At 38.2% G+C, this 17,358-nt stretch overlaps 1 protein-coding gene across 1 annotated transcript in view; it reads right to left on the bottom strand.

Annotated features, from left to right (window-relative positions):
* Positions 1-486: 486 nt before the first annotated feature.
* cfap61 (cilia and flagella associated protein 61) overlaps positions 487-17,358 on the bottom strand; it is a 43,455-nt gene continuing 26,583 nt past the window's right edge. Inside the window, exons 16-24 of the mRNA XM_026923405.3 lie at positions 15,011-15,103; positions 14,150-14,318; positions 13,549-13,723; positions 11,251-11,543; positions 10,243-10,570; positions 7,144-7,232; positions 5,256-5,461; positions 2,807-2,894; positions 487-1,587 (exon numbers count right to left, since the gene is read on the bottom strand). Of these exons, the coding sequence (XP_026779206.3) occupies positions 1,405-1,587; positions 2,807-2,894; positions 5,256-5,461; positions 7,144-7,232; positions 10,243-10,570; positions 11,251-11,543; positions 13,549-13,723; positions 14,150-14,318; positions 15,011-15,103 (1,624 nt within the window). The 3' untranslated portion in view covers positions 487-1,404. The remainder of the gene's footprint in view (positions 1,588-2,806; positions 2,895-5,255; positions 5,462-7,143; positions 7,233-10,242; positions 10,571-11,250; positions 11,544-13,548; positions 13,724-14,149; positions 14,319-15,010; positions 15,104-17,358) is intronic.

The following is a 17,358-nucleotide window of genomic DNA, read 5'->3' as shown; positions in this document are numbered from 1 at the left end:
TGTTGGAGGACTGAGATGCTGGAGGAATGAGATGCTGGAGGAATGAGATGTTGGAGGAATGAGATGTTGGAGGACTGAGATGCTGGAGGGATGAGATGCTGGAGGAATGAGATGTTGGAGGAATGAGATCCTGGAGGACTGAGATGCTGGAGGGATGAGATGTTGGAGGAATGACATGCTGGAGGAATGAGATGCTGGAGGACTGAGATGCTGGAGGACTGAGATGCTGGAGGGATGAAATGCTGGAGGAATGAGATGCTGGAGGGATGAGATGTTGGAGGAATGACATGCTGGAGGAATACACAGTGTGCATGAGTGTGTTCATGCGTCTGCTTAAAGACTTCATCCTCATTCAGTAGCACAGTGCACAGCGCTACATAAACACCTGCAGCGTTAATACACAAACAGCTGAACAAATAAACACAGTGACATGGAGCTACTCTCTTCTCTGTTTCTTTACACTGAAAGTATCACACACTGACTGTCTTCTCATCCTTTCTTTCTTTCTTTCTTTCTTTCTTGTGTAAAACATGCAGTCAGTTTAAATATGAATAGTTTAATATCGAAACATTATAGTATATGGAAATTTATTAGTAGAAATAAAAATCCATGTTTGTCTCAATGCACCAGGACACACTTTTGTAGAAACCTTACATACTGTGTATGATTTTTTTCTTTATCCTTGATACAGTACAGTATTTGCTGTGATGCTGTTTGCTGTTTGTGTTTCAGATGATGAGGTTAATATAGGAGGTGATGCTAACTGAACTACCTGACATTTAAAAGCATGTTCTGTAATTTAGTGAAGTGTCTGTGAAAAGTGTCTTACTGGTGATGTCAGAAAAACCATGTTTGCTGTTATCTGTGAAATGATGGATCACATGGATACAGACGTGTGTGTGTGTGTGTGCGTGTGCATGTGTGCGTATGTGTGCGTGCATGTGTACACACGTACACGCGCGAGTTGAACGCACTGGAGCTTTGCGTCACATTACCATACAGCTGGCAGTGACTCTCTAAAGCTCTGCAAATCCACCCTGGCCTTTTGTGGTCATGTGGAGGAGTCACACTGCGCTTTCCAGCCCTACCTTAAATAATTCCACTGTAATTAACGTCTCGGCAAATAAAAGCTAAAGAGATGCATTTGATTAGGAATTAGTTTTGCCTTTCCATCATTAATTAGCCTATATTAAGTAATTATGTCACTATTTACATTAGTAATTTTCTACCAAGTGTTAGATCCATGAGTGATAAATCAACAGCAGGAATCTTTTTAATTTTCAAATTAGATTAAATTTTAATTTAACAATATATTCGCAATATATTAATGAAAACAGCTTCATTCTAAGCTGTGCTTATCAGTTTATTCTAATCCTCAATTAAACATGAACTTATTATAATAAGTTATAGTGGTCCAGGCTGTGCATACATGGGTAGATGGTACTGATTGAACTGTAGGTACTGTAGGACGCTTTCCTTCACTTTGGCCAGCGCTTCCCTTTGTCCACTCTGATCTTCAGACATCTCCAGTGTGCCATCTGTGACCATCTCCAAGAATTTTGGGGCGGACACTGAGTCAGTGTCAAGCTGACAATAAAACAAATGCATGAAATCAGTGCAGCTGTTTTAGCATTTAATGCAAAGACCAAAACATATAGCTGAAGCAACACTTAAACTTAGGCTATAGAGTTTCACCTTTGATATGATACTGATACTAAAACACAACTGATTATCAGTCCATACCTGACACTGACACTGTTTTTCACTTCAATATCTGTTTAAAAGGTGCTTGTTTGAGTACATTCTGTTTGCTCTTATTGTGTTTCAGGCAGTAATGAGGCACTTAAAGAAAAACTTCCTCCTGAACACACATTAAATATGTCTTTATATTGAACTATTAGTGATGTACGCAGTGATTCCAGCGTGCATCACTAACCACAGCGTTGGCTGGTGCTGTATGTTCTTCATTCCTGTGTGAAGTTAGCGGTTGTGTGCCATACTGATATAATGGAAAGAAATTTGAACAATCTCAAACACAAAGGATAATGGCTGGGTTTTGCTGTATCAGCATGAAAGCTGAAGCTTTGGAAGCTGATCTGTTTGAGCACAGTGTACAGATGAGGAGATTGAGAAAGTTGGACAGACTAAAAGACTAAAGCACTGCTGCATCTCTTTCTATAGATAGAGATGAAGAAAGTGCTAGAGCAGACAGTACCACACGTAGTCCCATGGCATTGTGGGTAATTTAGGAAAATGTCAAAGAAAGTGAAAATTAGACAAACATATCAATGAAAGAAGTTTACACTAAGTTTAAACATGGAATATCATTAAAAAATAAATCTTGGATGCCAGTGAAGATCACATGTTAATTAAAAACATCACTCAGGGTGGAGTTTTCCGTTAAGATGGAAACAACCTTGCACTTTTTGCCCTACTTTTTTCAGTGTTAATAATAATAATAATAATAATACTAGATTTTATGAATAACTATTAATAATTATAACTTAATCATGAAATCATATAAAACATACTTTTAGCTATACTACTTGCATAACATATAAATCATGTATAAGAATTGTGTACTACAAAAAACATTATTTTACTTTACTATTATGCACTCTATATTCCCCTCTATATAATATCTCTTATAGTTACATTAGTCATAATTCCCTTTTTATTTATTCTGTTTATATGAAACAGGTCACTGTCATTCAAAATGCAATCCAAGTTGATTTTCCATTTAGGAATTTTTTTTTAAAACTTTTTTTGTTTATTTAGTTATTTTTAACAAGCAGCTTGTGCTAACCTCGGCTGTCATGATCTGGTGAACTTCCTGTTGGAAATCAGCAAAGCGATCATGAAATATAGCCATGCACCAGCTCTCTCTGAAATAGCTGCAGAACAACAACAACAACAAAATATAATCTGAATCTTCATTCTTGTTCATCTAATAGCATCTGTGTAACAACATGGTCAATCAATTATCATAACAGTTCTGGAGGTGCAGCGAGTTTCAGTAATGACATTCAGAGCAGCTTCTTTTCAGGCGAGTGAAGGATCCAGATTTAATAAGTGGCCGAGCGGCTGATGAGCGCGGCTGGCCGGATGATCAGCCTTTGTCTCCTGGCCATGCAGCCAAGCAGATTGGACACCTGCATAAACAGATTAGAGCTGGGAAACAATAGCACTGATGCTCCAGGGTCACCGGTGTTAAAATATTAGAACAGAGGTCACGCTGTCAGACACGCAGCGACACACAGCAGCTCTCCACAGGGACAATGATAATATGATTTAAGACGGTCAGCTCATAAAACAGGCATACCTAAAAGACATGGTCTCTGGTCTCAAAAAGCATTACTGATATAATACTAACAAAAGCTTACTTGTAAATAGACAGTGGTCAATGATTCTTGGAAGAAGGTTAATCTTAATCTGGGATTAAACTAAGATTAAGTTTAGCCTTGGACTGGGAAACCGTTTGACTCGACACTGAAAGGTTTTACACAGTATTAGACTTGATCAAGAAATGAATTTGATTGTAACACCTCTCTCTCGTTCTCTATCTCTCTCTCAGACACATATGCGCGCTCACACACACACACACAGAATTGCCAGTTTATTAGGTGCGCAAATTCCTAATAAATTGGCAACTGTAATACCAACACTGGCAGGATAATCAAATGTGTATAGATAATAAGTGTATAGAGAATATAAATCGAGAGAGAAAAAAAAAACAAGATTGATGACACTGGCCTAATCTTAATCTGGGATTAAATGAAGATTAATTTTAGCCCTTGCTTCTAAATATGTAAAGAAACTCCCTAAGAAGGTGCATGATATTGTCACAGCTATAACTTGGCATTTTTTTTGAAGGAATAGTATCTCAAAACTTTAAACTTTAAAATTTACACAACAGTACACTTAAGTGTGTGTAACGATTGTGAAGTGTGTGTAGAACCTGTAACGCTTGTGAAGTGTGTGTATAGAACCTGTAATGCTTGTGAAGTGTGTGTGGAACATGCAGTGATTGTGATGTGTGTGTGTGTGTGTGTGTGTGTGTGGAACATGTAATGCTTGTGAAGTGTGTATGGAACATGTAATGCTTGTGAATTGTGTGTATAGAACCTGTAATGCTTGTGAATTGTGTGTATAGAACCTGTAATGCTTGTGAAGTGTGTGTAGAAACTGTAATGCTTGTGAAGTGTGTGTAGAACATGGAATGTTTGTGAAGTGTGTGTATAGAACCTATAATGCTTGTGAAGTGTGTGTGGAACATGTAGTGATTGTGAAGTGTGTGTGTAGAACCTGTAGTGCTTATGAAGTGTGTGTATAGAACCTGTAATGCTTGTGAAGTATGTGTGGAACCTGTAATGCTTGTGAAGTGTGTGTATAGAACCTGTAATGCTTGTGAAGTGTGTGTGGAACATGTAGTGATTGTGAAGTGTGTGTGTAGAACCTGTAGTGCTTATGAAGTGTGTGTATAGAACCTGTAATGCTTGTGAAGTGTGTATAGAACCTGTAATGGTTGTGAAGTGTGTGTGGAACCTGTAATGCTTGTGAAGTGTGTGTGGAACATGTAATGCTTGTGAAGTGTGTGTATAGAACCTGTAATGCTTGTGAAGTGTGTGTGGAACATGTAATGCTTGTGAAGTGTGTATAGAAACTGTAATGCTTGTGAAGTGTGTATAGAACCTGTAATGCTTGTGAAGTGTGTGTGGAACCTGTAATGCTTGTGAAGTGTGTGTGGAACCTGTAATGCTTGTGAAGTGTGTGTATAGAAACTGTAATGCTTGTGAAGTGTGTGAGTGTAGAACCTGTAATGCTTGTGAAGTGTGTGTGGAACCTGTAATGCTTGTGAAGTGTGTGTGGAACATGTAATGCTTATGAAGTGTGTGTATAGAACCTGTAATGCTTGTGAAGCATGTATAGAACCTGTAATGCTTGTGAAGTGTGTGTAGAACCTGTAATGCTTGTGAAGTGTGTATAGAACCTGTAATACTTGTGGAGTGTGTGTAGAACTTGTAATGCTTGTGAAGTATGTGTATAGAACTTGTGATGCTTGTGAAGTGTGTGTAGAACATGTAATACTTGTGAAGTGTGTGTGGAACATGTAGTGCTTATGAAGTGTGTGTGTAGAGTCTGTAATGCTTGTGAAGTGTGTATAGAACCTGTAACGCATGTGAAGTGTGTGTAGAACCTGTAATGCTTGTGAAGTGTGTATAGAACCTGTAACGTATGTGAAGTGTGTGTAGAACCTGTAGAGGTCGTGGATCAGATCTTCGTCGAAGCGTGTATACAGCCGGTTGAGCAGCAGCTGGTGTTTGCCGTACAGACAGAGATAGTTCGAGACAGGAAGTGGGTTAAAGGACAAACAGGTGATGCTTTCCACCATACTATGCTGACTGAACCTCAGCTGGAAGTAGTTTCCTGTCTCCACACTGCCTGTCACAATGCAGCGGCCCTGTAGGACACACAAGAGCAAACATGATCCTTAACCCAGCATTCACACCAGCAAGTGACAGAGCAGTATTCATTTTCTATGCACATGCACGACACAGGGCCACAATTTCAGCTACAAAGCGACATTTGAATTTTGATTTTTGATTTTTTGAATTGAGATTTTCTCAGTTCTATGCAAATTAGATATGACATATTGAGTGTTGCCCACTTCATGCTTAAACTGTGCTTTTCAATACAGATTTTGATTAGGCTTACTGATGGCTCGTGAAACTTCTCCTCTTCTCTGCAAACACAATCAGGATTTCAAGTCATGTGATAACACGGTACGGTAAAGTGGGTATTTTCAAAATGCAGATAGTTTTTAGGCTGTAAATTTTTAGGCTACTGATAATACATAGATTTCCCATGTTTTGAAACTACTCACATTGCATACTACATTAGAGGAGAGGAGAAGCGGAGAATTTCCATGGGCCCAGTAAGTCTAATCATATGTCTTGAAAAGCACAAATTTTATGCATGAAGTGGGCAATGCTCAATATGTTTAAAAACAAGGTAAAATTATTCATTACATATCAGTCTTATTCAAATAGCATAGTGGTAGAGGCTTCGTTAAATCATGTTGGTGCATTTGAGTGAAAGTTTAACACGTTTTTATGCAACATGCTGTATGCTTGTGCCAGCACATTGATATTCAACATATAGAAGGTGCTGCAGATACGTTGCACGTGAACGTTTGAGAGTGAGACTGGGTTCATGGAAGATGCGGTCCAACTTTTCTTTAGTTTCTGACTCACAACTTTAGTTCCTACCTGCAATAATTTCCCATTCCCAAAAATGGAAGAATTTTATCCATTCAGATATAGTTTGACTTCTCAATAAATGTGTGTAGAGACATGACGAAGAAAAAGAATTAGTAGAACTTGTTGGTGCCTCAGCTAGCTTTGCTAAATTTGTCAGTGAAGCTAATACGAAGCCATGCACATAACATTTAAATCAAACAACCAATTTTCACACAATTATTAGTTTGTAATTATAGTTATTTTATACACTGCCTGGCCAAAAAAAGGTCGCTGTTTGGGTTTAAATAAGCAAATACTTAAGAGCCCATGATTGGATCCTTACTGCAGTGATTAATATGGAAAAGATGTTACTGAAGGGGAAAATTGTTGGCCTGCATCAAGCAAAGAAAACAACTAAGGAGATTGCTGAAATCACTGGAACTAGGTTATGAAATGTCCAGTGCATTATTAAAGCCTGGAAGGATAGTGGTGAACCGTCAACTTTACAGCAGAAATGTAGTCGGAAAAAATCTTGAATGATCGTGTTCAGAGATCTTTAAAACGCTTGGTGATGTCACATCGTAAAAACATCAACAGGAGAGCTCACGGCTATGTTTAATAGTGAAAGTAAGAGCATTTCCACACGCACAATGTGATGAGGACTTACAGGATTTGGACTAAACAGCTGTGTGGCCACAAGAAAGCCATTTGTTAGTGAGGCTAATCAGAAAAAATGACTTCAATTTGCTAGGGAGCATAAAGACTGGACTGTGGAGCAATGGAAAAAGGTCATGTGGTTTGCTGGTGTGACTACAGTGTAAGTGTGATGGGATTAAAGGTTATTGTTAAAGACGACTACAGGATACACAGCTCAGTATCCACTTATCCTGAAAATGAAACATACCTTTGCGCTGCTAACTGATGGAGATATGTCGGTGTAGCCTGAGGGTTTTGTGACATGGAGATAATGGTATCCACCTGGTAGCTTTCCACCTGTGAATAAAAAGCACAATGAGGGAAGGTGAATGATCCATATTTGGTTTTGTGACACATTTCACAGCTGCTATGAACGTTTCTTAGGCACACGTGGATCTAACATCAATTTAATGATAATGATATTGTTATAAGCAAGGAATAAACAATGATGCAGAATGCTGTTACGGGAAAATAATCAATGATGGGATGGTACAATTGTATGATGTATGACGTATGTATGATGGATGCTCCACATAAAAAGATAAAAAAAAAATCTTTTCTGTGAGGAGATGTTTATTTCGCATTTTTTGGAAGGAGTTTTCAGTGTCAGCGCTTTGTAACAGTCAAAATTATAGCTGTACATTTTCAGAGATGGAGAGCTTTGTGGATTTTCAGAAGCACAACAAGCTAAATTCTTTTGTCTTACTTACCTCAATAGAGAGAAAAAAGAGAAAAGGTGCTACTATAATGTAAGTGATAAAAGGAATGAACTTGTTTTGCAGATGTTCCACAATGTTAAGCGTAACTATAAATGGATAAAATGTATTGTGTCATTGGTTAATAAATAAAGATTGTTAGCATTGCCAAATTGCTATGGTATAAGAGGAAAAAATACTTTGGGACGTAATGTTATAGGAAAATAATCAACTTTGATGTGGTAACTGCAACTCCATATGTGCAAGGCCATCATGTTTTCCAATAACAGAGGTTAAGGCTCTGGGTTACTGATCAGAAGGTCGGGGGTTCAAGCCCCAGCATTGTCAAGCTGCTGCTGTTGGGCACTTGAGCAAGGCCCTTAACCACATCTGCTCCAGGGGCACCGTATCAATGGCTGACCTTCCTAGCAAGCTGGGATATGCCAAAAACTACATTTCATTGGCTCTGTACTCGTACTCTGCACAATGACAATAAAGTTGAATCTTAATCTTATATTTTTTAAAAAAAACATGGATATATTGCCAGACCATATTTACATATATACATCCCACTTAACAATTTCCATACAATAGCATTTAGCTTCCTCACTGACATTAAAGCATGTGGCCTCTTGCTGTAAGTACGATATAATACGTTTAACAACCCAGCCTGAATAACTCAAGGTAACTCCACCTATTGATGCATGGCAAATGTGAGTGCCTTCTTTGTCAGTAATCCTCTTCCAATGACCTTGTTTACTAACGGACTAAGCAAACACACCGCAGTACACAGCTTTGTTGGGATCATCTGTGCTCACAGCTCAACTCTGTAAAGAAATGAACAGCTGAATATCTCTCAGATTCCACCACAGGGAGGGAAAAAAGAAGCAAATACACAGAAATCTGAGTCCACTCGTTTACGCTCAGCTGCGAGTGTATCGGTATTTAAAGTACTTAAACAGAGACTAAATAACGTCTGGCTTTGTGAAAATGAATTTAAATAAATATTGAATTTAAATAAATAGTCTGGTCATGCTTATAAACTTCCTTATTTGCAACCTAGATAGGTGATTACAATTTAAATGTTGTGGTGAGACATTTTATATGGAAGTGTATAAAATATTGTCAGTTTAAAAATAACTAGTGTGCATGTAGTGTCTAGCTTTACTCAGAAAAATCATGAGCTTAATTAGATAGCCAGTTTTGTCTGTAAATGTTAGCTAGCTATGTTTGCTTGCTAGACTAACTACACTGTTCATTTGATGGATGAAGTCAGCAAACTCATAGAGTATTAATTAAGAGACAAAACCCTTGGCAGCATGCTGTTTTAGGAAAATAATCAACAGTGGGGTGGTGTGATATGGCCTGACATAAAGCAGAGTTACTGTTACCACCCTGAAATTTCTTATTTTCCTATAATAGAAAGTGATTTATTCCAATTATACCACAGCAATTCGCCACTGATTACAAGTGTAGTATTTATGAAAGAACAACACTTCATATATTTTCCCATTTATTGTTACATTTAAGTTAGTTCCTGTTATAGTCACTCCCTCACCAGCATCTATTTTTTCCCCCAGTATGCATTATTTTTATATAATCACATGGCCTGTTGTGTGTTATTGCTTACCTGTAATTTGCCTTGCAGTGGCACTAACCTCTGAGCTACTGTTATAGAAAATTAATCAATACCTTCTGACAAGATCTGAGAATTCAACAGTGCACTGTAGTACACTGTAAAAAAAAAAATCTAAATTTTTCAGTAATGTACTGTACAGTTAAAGTAAAAAATTGTAAAACATATACAACAGTAAGGTATTGTCATATATTTAGAGATAATTATGCTACATTTTATAGTATATGTCTGTATATTTAGAGTAATATACTGTACATTTAAAGTAATTTACAACCAAGCATGGCATCCATGGCAGTGCTGGGATCTGAACTCACAAGCTTCTGAGATCTGTAGCTCAAAGCCTTAACCACCACATTCGTCACTGAATCAGTCATCTCTACCAGTGAACTAACTCGCACTAAATGAAATTTCAATGCTTCACCAAACTGAAATTGTACCAGCATATAAAGTTACAGTCAAAAAGTGTTCATGTTTGGCTGAAATAGTCGCTAAACTGAATGACACAAAAACGATCCACTTTTCAGATGTTGATGCAGAGAGAATCTTTACCATGCTCACTCCCATCTAAAACATTATGCATCACACTATGCATTGTGTTTTCTGGTATTGTACTGTAAACCCATATACTGCTTTAATCATCCAAGTGTTTACAGTATAGACCTGTGATATAATAAAACAGTATTTTGCTGTAAAAAATAATGTAAATTTACAACAATTTTTAGTGTATAAATTAGTTTTAATGAAGTGTATAAGAAACAAAACAATGTATTATAAACTCAGATGTTAACGTGAAGTGAAACTGCATTATGATTATTAAGAAAAATCAGATGTTCTCTGCAAAAAATCTTTTCTGATCTTTCTATCAATGCTTGTGTACTTTATGCTTCATCTATGTTCACACATGATTTGTTTTACTTTTTCTAATGGCCACATATTATTAATTCATTTTGCTAAAACTAGCTCCTAAAGGACTTGCCTGTTATCTTAGGCTGCGTGTAGATGGGTAGGAGACGATCAGCATCTGGTGCAGGTTTGGCTGGCGGCTCCAGTGTCGGGTCAAATAAATGCAGCAACATGGCCGCTAGCTCCTGACCCACTTCCCTGGAGTTAAAGTAAGAGTGGGACCACTGATCAGCGTAGAAGCAGCGAGATAACTTTGTTAAAGGTCCGGCAGCATGGATTTTGCAGTCGTTTGTGTGGTAGGTGGAGTCGATAACCAGGCGCCCATCGAACAACAGATAGGAGCTATTTATGGCCTTGAAGGAGTCATAGTCCACACCTTTACAGGAGAAGTTAAAGAAGACCTGAAAAGGTAAAGTTTTCATATGAGAAGCATTTAAGGGAAAAAAAATAGTTGTCCATGCCTGTTGACCAAGAAGTGTCACAGGCCAGTATAGCACACTCAGAGGAAAGCGCTATCTACCCTCTTCCGCATACATGAGCTAACAGATGCCCAAGATTGGCTCGAGTCAGTGTGATTCACTGGGGAGAAGAGTGAACCATGCCTCCCATCCAGAAAGCAAGGCTAATTTTGCAAATTCAGAATTTGCATGAATGCTTCCGTGTTGCGCCACTCTGTCCGCATTTTCTATCCCCGATGATTTTTCAGGTTTAAAGGCAAGTGCTTGCGTTTAAAGGTGGTGGTCTACACAAGCCCTGTTTCAGACTCTTTAACTCAAGAAAAGTCTGGCAAATATGCAGAGGTGTGAACTACATGCAGCTGATTTGCATAATCTGAATGAGGTGCTCAGAAAATCAACTTAAGAAGGTGCATAGTCCATCTCTGAACACAAAAAAACCCTTTCCCATGTTAATATTGACATAACTTCTGGACGTATTTCTTAATTTTGAAAACTGAACTACCAACCCCAACATGAACACTATTAGAAAATCATTTTGTGTAAATGTACAGTGATGACATTAGAAGAGAAAGAAAGAAAGAAAGAAAGAAAGGAAGAAAGGAAATACAAGACCCATCACTCACTGCACACTCCAATCTGAGGGGCGGGCCATATGTGGTAAATGAGACAGATGTGAGTGGCTCAGGATGCTGTCCATCATTCATCTGAGCCAGCAAGCAGTTGTGATGGACATGAACATCCTGATTCTCCAGAGCCATCCTCACTGCCTGGTCCATGTTGAGGCTCTGGAAACAGGATGAGGATCCAGCTGCATTCTGGTGGACCACATGGATTCGGGAGCCTGTTACACCTAATCGGAGCAGTGTTTCCACACAGGTGTAGACATCTATGGTGTCTCCGTATACCACAGCATTACCTTCGGAATGAGAATGTACAAGCTCAACTTTACCTCCACCCACAAACATGGCTACAACAAACCAGCAATTCATATCAGCATCTCTTTTAATCGAAAGCTTTGACCGGCTGCACATGCTGCATCACAGGGCAGTGTAACACACTCGGAGGAAAGGGCTATCTGCCCTCTTCCACATACATGAGCTCACAGAAGCCCACGATTTGCTAGTGTCACTGTGATTGACAGAAGAGAGAGTATGCTAACCCTTCCACCACAAGAGCATGGCCAGTTTTGCTTTCTTGACTCCTTGCCACAGATAGCTGAGTCGGCTTAGTTTTATTATCAGCTAAGTAAAATGTTGTATTAGGTATAAATATGTGTTGAAATAAGAACAACTCTCTCTATTGAATTGTACTGCAGAGTGAACTTTGGACCAGTCAGTAGTTAAGGGTGCTGGATCTCTGTCCAGGGTGCTGAAACAGTGACAGATTAGTGGTAGTGGCCTAACTATCGGGCAAGTCAGAATGATGCATTGATTTAAAAGACAATGATTAAAATGAATAGAGGCAATGGTCATAAATAGATTCATATTGATTACAACTGAAAATAAAGCAATTATAATGATTATGCATGGATTATTATTGAAAAAGGATAGACAACTGGTGTGTAAAAAATAATTCATATTTTTAAACTTTGTGAGTTTAAAAATATTTTTAGCTGTGTAAATCAACTAGCAAGGTGATTTGCCCATAATATTTGACACAGTCCTTCTCTATGTCATCATCATTCAGGTTGGTAAGATATCAACTGATCAGAATTATTAATCAAAATTGTATTGTACTGGAGCAGATTCAAAACATTGCCTTAAAAATCGAAAGCGGATTGCATGGTATGGAAGCCTGAGGTTTACACCCCTAATTAGTGGTACAGTTGATATGTTGTAATTCGTACCTTGAAAGCATGTTGTGATTTGTAATTATATTTTTATTGTATATGGATTGTGAGCACCAATGATTACTACATCATCACTCCATTTTGGAGGATCATGGTTATTGTTAAGTTGTTTGGTTAGAGAGTTCGGGAAGCTGATTATATTTCGTTTGATCAGGGTACAGTCCTTTTTGTTTGGAATTGCCTGGGCAAGGCATGATGGTGAAACCTGTGAATCTATTGAAATACACCTGTTGAAATGAAATACATAATAACATATCTATTTGTGAAACAGGCCACCTGGGGTATTTTATATATTATTTATTTATTTATTTATTTATTTATCTATCTTAAAGTCTATGTTTATAAGGGGTTAATTTATACACCCATAAAGCTTTCATCTACATCACCATACATCTATTTTGTTCTAGCCCAAAACTCTTGACTAGAGAATAGCACATCCCCTAAAGGACCAAGAAAAGTCCTATTGCTTTTTTCCCCCACCTGTGGATGACTTAAATTATGCATATTCCACTGCTCTGTGATGAAATTAAATAAATATATATGTATATATAAAATTTAATTGGAACAAATAACTCAACAGCAGTGTCTGACAGCACAAATGCAAATTTCCATCAGGCCAAGCTGATATTGTATGCATTTGGACGGCATAATTTGCACTCACTCATAATTGTGCTACTTCCCAGATTATTAGAGGAGCCTGTAATTAGTAAATATAATAGGCCTAATCAGACATGTATCACTGGCTCTCTCTTCGCTCCCTTCAGAGACCAAGATTAATTCTAAAGCCCTCCTGATATTAATATCATCCCCTAAATAGATGAAGGAGGCCGACCCGCATCTGACAGATGAAAGATTTCACTCTGACTAATTAGCTCGTCGTTACAGCCTGGCGGTTGAAGCAGGAGTCCATGTAGGTGTAATGGAGCCTTCTTAAATCAGAGGCACAATTCGCTCGCCTTTCACTGATCCTGAATCAGCTTCAACGACATAGATCTTAGGATACGTTTTCAGACTGAGAACCTCTCTGACACACAGGAAGGCTATGGATTAGAGCCACAGACTCTACACTCACCTTCTTGCTGGACAAAATTCTCCATAAGCCAGTGGTAGGCCTGAGTGCAGTCCTGCTGGTCATTCAGAGTGAAGAGGTTGGAGGGGATGTGACCGGTGTATCTTCGGAGGCGCTGCTTTGGCACTGAGCTGGTCGAGGACCATGTACTGATGTCTATTCCAGTAGGGCAAAGCATCTGACAAAGATATATACATAATTCCTCTAGAATTTGGATAATTAATTTGTTTAATACAAAGCCACTCTGCTGCTTTATGAAGCTCAGGTATTACTAATCCAAATCTTTTCATAAATAATTCTTAATGTATTGATCACTGATTTAAGTTGAATTATACTTTATTTTCTGTAACAGCCACTCTGACAGTAGTTCTGGCTATAAAATAAATTATGGGTTTATATTAAAGCACTAATATGTTATCAATCTTAAACAACTCATTCACAGGGACATGTATGGCATGAACATGTATTTATAAGCAACATTGTCATTTTGTTGTCTTTCAGTGCCCAGACTGGGACATTTAATTGGCATGAGGTATTGTTGCAAACTGCCATTTGTGTTAACACTCTGTGATTACAATACAGTCATCTTCTCTGTCTCTCTCACCTGATATTGCTGTCCAGTGCAGAGGATGAGATGATCGTAGGGAATGTGGTGATCTCCGTCGACTTGTACACATGTCATTCTCCTGTCTATGCCTGTCATCTTTCCCTTCACCACATTGACCCACGAGCGCAGCGAGAGCTGAGCGTGATCCCACTCGCTGTAGCAATGACTGTAGAGAAGTCAAAACTGAGCATTTCAGAGAGTCTCCTTATATATGCTTATGCATGGGTAGTCAAATTCCTAAGTCAGGCAAACAAAGTGAATCTATTATCATATCCAAAAGGACAGGCTGACAACCAAAAAATTTGGGATCTGGGAATCAGGAAATGTAGCAACACTAGAAACATTATATATACCATCCATCCATTTTCTGTACTGCTTATCCTACACAGGGTCGCAGAGAGCCTGGAGACTATCCCAGGGGACTCGGGGCACAAGGCAGGAGACACCATGGACAGGGTGGCAACCCATCGCACAATCGCACACACACTCACTCACTACGGACAATTTAGAGATGCAAATCAACCTACAACGCATGTCTTTGGCCTGGGGGAGGAAACTGGAGTAGACATTACATATCCAAAAAAGTTAAAGAATTCAAGACTAAGGTCCTGAAATCTGGAAATACAACACTGACTGAAAATTTATTTAAGGGAGCTCAGCAATAAAAAGTCATTACATCGCCTCTGACCACTGCGTCTCTCCTCTAAACTATATAGAAATATATACATATTTTTTTAAATAAAAAAATTATTACATGCTGAAATAAGATGATGAAATAATAAAAATCTCATCCCAGAAAGTCAAGACATTTTTGATAAGCTTGTCATATGTAATTCTGCTCTAGCTAATTGAACTTACCTTGTGGCTAAAAAGCTCATGTTGTCAGTGCTGAGGTGTTCAGGTAAGCCATGAGTAGAGATGAGAGTCAGGTTGTTGAACTGTAGGTGCGGGCTGCGAAGAGGAACAGGAACTCATTTTCTAAACATTTTCAAAAAAACACTGTCTAAAGTTTTGAGCTCATGAATATTTTAATGTTTAACAATACCTCAGCCACAAATTTTCATGAATGTAGCTCAAATCATATAGTTTAACTACATAATCTCATTCATTCATCTTACAGTAAGCGCTTTATTCTGTGCGGTGTCACGGTGTGAGGTGGGAATACACCCTGGATGGGACGCCAGTCCATAGTAGGGCAGCATGTGCATGCACATTCACACCTAGGAGTAATTTATAGTAGCTAATCCACCTATAGGTACATTTTTGGGAGGTAGGAAGAAACCAGAGAACCTCTTGGAATCTCTTTTCTGTAAATATCTGTCCTAAACCACATCAGTAAATCTGTTTCATATCACTGAAGAACTGGATGTGGTTTAGGGCAGATATTTACAGAAAAGAGATTCCATTACTGTATTATTGTTAGCTGACTTATTACATTTGTTTTCCAGCTCCAAAAAAAAAAGAAGAAGGAAACATTGTATGCCAAACATATGGACTACATTTGGGGTAAAGGGGACATTGTGTAGATGTGATTTTTATTCTTTTAACTTAAATTAAATTAATTAATATTTAAATTAATATTCTTTTAACTAACAGCTTACTCTATAATTATTTGCAAGGCCGTATTTCTTAAAATCACACTGGAATTTAAAAAAATTATGTTATTAACTGGTGAAGCACTTTTTAAAACAACGTTTTCTGTCAGGAACAATTTAGAGTGATTTTGTTCATGTTTCTGATTAAGTCCAATAAAAAATTAATTCCTTTTCATTTTTCGTTTTTGTTCCCTGTAACTTTTCTAATTCCTGCTTGTAATTGACTTGTCAGTAATTTACTGTAAAATCTAAAGGAAATGATTCACAGTGCTAAATCGATCACATACTGTCTTTATATAGGATTAATGAGATAACATTAATTATACTTAATGACTTACAACGACAACATACGTGACCTGTAATGTAAAGCATTACCTTTTTTAACTTTGTTTGCATTTTCAACAGGGCACAGATCTTTTTTTGTTTCTAAAATACCATCTGTTTTCACTGTGAAAGAATAAAAAAGAAGGCCTGACCCTGCACTGGGCTTTGTTGAATATAATGCTTTCATATAGACGCCTCCTAAATGAAGATGTATTTGTAAAGTGGATTTTGCCCATTTACGATAATCAGCCTTTCTGTGGTTTTTTTTTTTTTTTTTTTTTTTTTTTTTTTTTTTTTTTTGGGCATTCTCCATGAAGAATGCCACTGAAAGCAGGGACATGAGCGTGAGGACAGCAGTGATAACCGCACACCATTAGAGGTGGAACAAAAGGCTGTGGGGTGTGTGGGGTTATTCTGTGAATGCTAGACGGGCAGATGCAGTCCACTACTGACATCCCTCTATTTCCCTTGCTGCATTGGCATACATTAAAGTGCTTTCTTCTCCAAGCATCACGGTAAAAGCCCTTCCTTTGTTTTCTCTTTTTTTTAACCCTCTGCTGCGTGTTTAGTCCCCCTCCCCAGGGCCGCGTTTACCCTCAGGAGTGTAAAAAGGTCCCTTGTCATGTAAATGGCCTGTTATGTGTGCACGAGAGTGACATTATCGCAGTGTGTGTGCGGCTCTGCAGGCCTGGAGATCGTCAGTGCTGAACTGAAGCACAAAAACTGGACACAGGAACACACTGCTCTCAGACCTCTGCTCTGGATTAGAGGCTTTCTGAGCGATTGGGACAGACAGGAAGACAGCACACCAGCACCATACTGTTATTTGATGTATGAGGGCAACGTCCATCAAAACATACAGTTATTGTGTCTGGCAATACATCATGCCATTTTGATGTTGATCTTGTTCATTACAAAGCTTTGTACTTGGTGCTTCAAAGTAATAACAAACCCAAAGTCTATGTTAAACAGCTCTGTTTATTGTCTAGTAGTAGGTATGTTTTCTGTTCCTTCTGGAGAATAAGGCCCACATTATGTCTGCTCACAGAATAACACAAAATATATACCACTTTGTTTTATAAAGGTTTTTTTTTGTTGTATGTTTGTTTTGTTTTTTTTTACCTGCACACGGTACTGGAACTTTTGGCACCCCTATTACTGAAGCTGTACTTTTTCCATCTGTCTCCAGTCTAGGACTAAAGGTATCTCAATGGTTTTGATCAGGAGTATTTAACTAAAGTTCCTAAAGGTCCAGTTACATAAAATTCCTTTCTTATACAGGTCCAG

This window comes from Pangasianodon hypophthalmus, chromosome 19, assembly GCF_027358585.1.
Source record: "Pangasianodon hypophthalmus isolate fPanHyp1 chromosome 19, fPanHyp1.pri, whole genome shotgun sequence".
Classification (NCBI taxonomy): domain Eukaryota; kingdom Metazoa; phylum Chordata; class Actinopteri; order Siluriformes; family Pangasiidae; genus Pangasianodon; species Pangasianodon hypophthalmus.
This window is presented reverse-complemented; position numbering and strand designations above follow the sequence as displayed.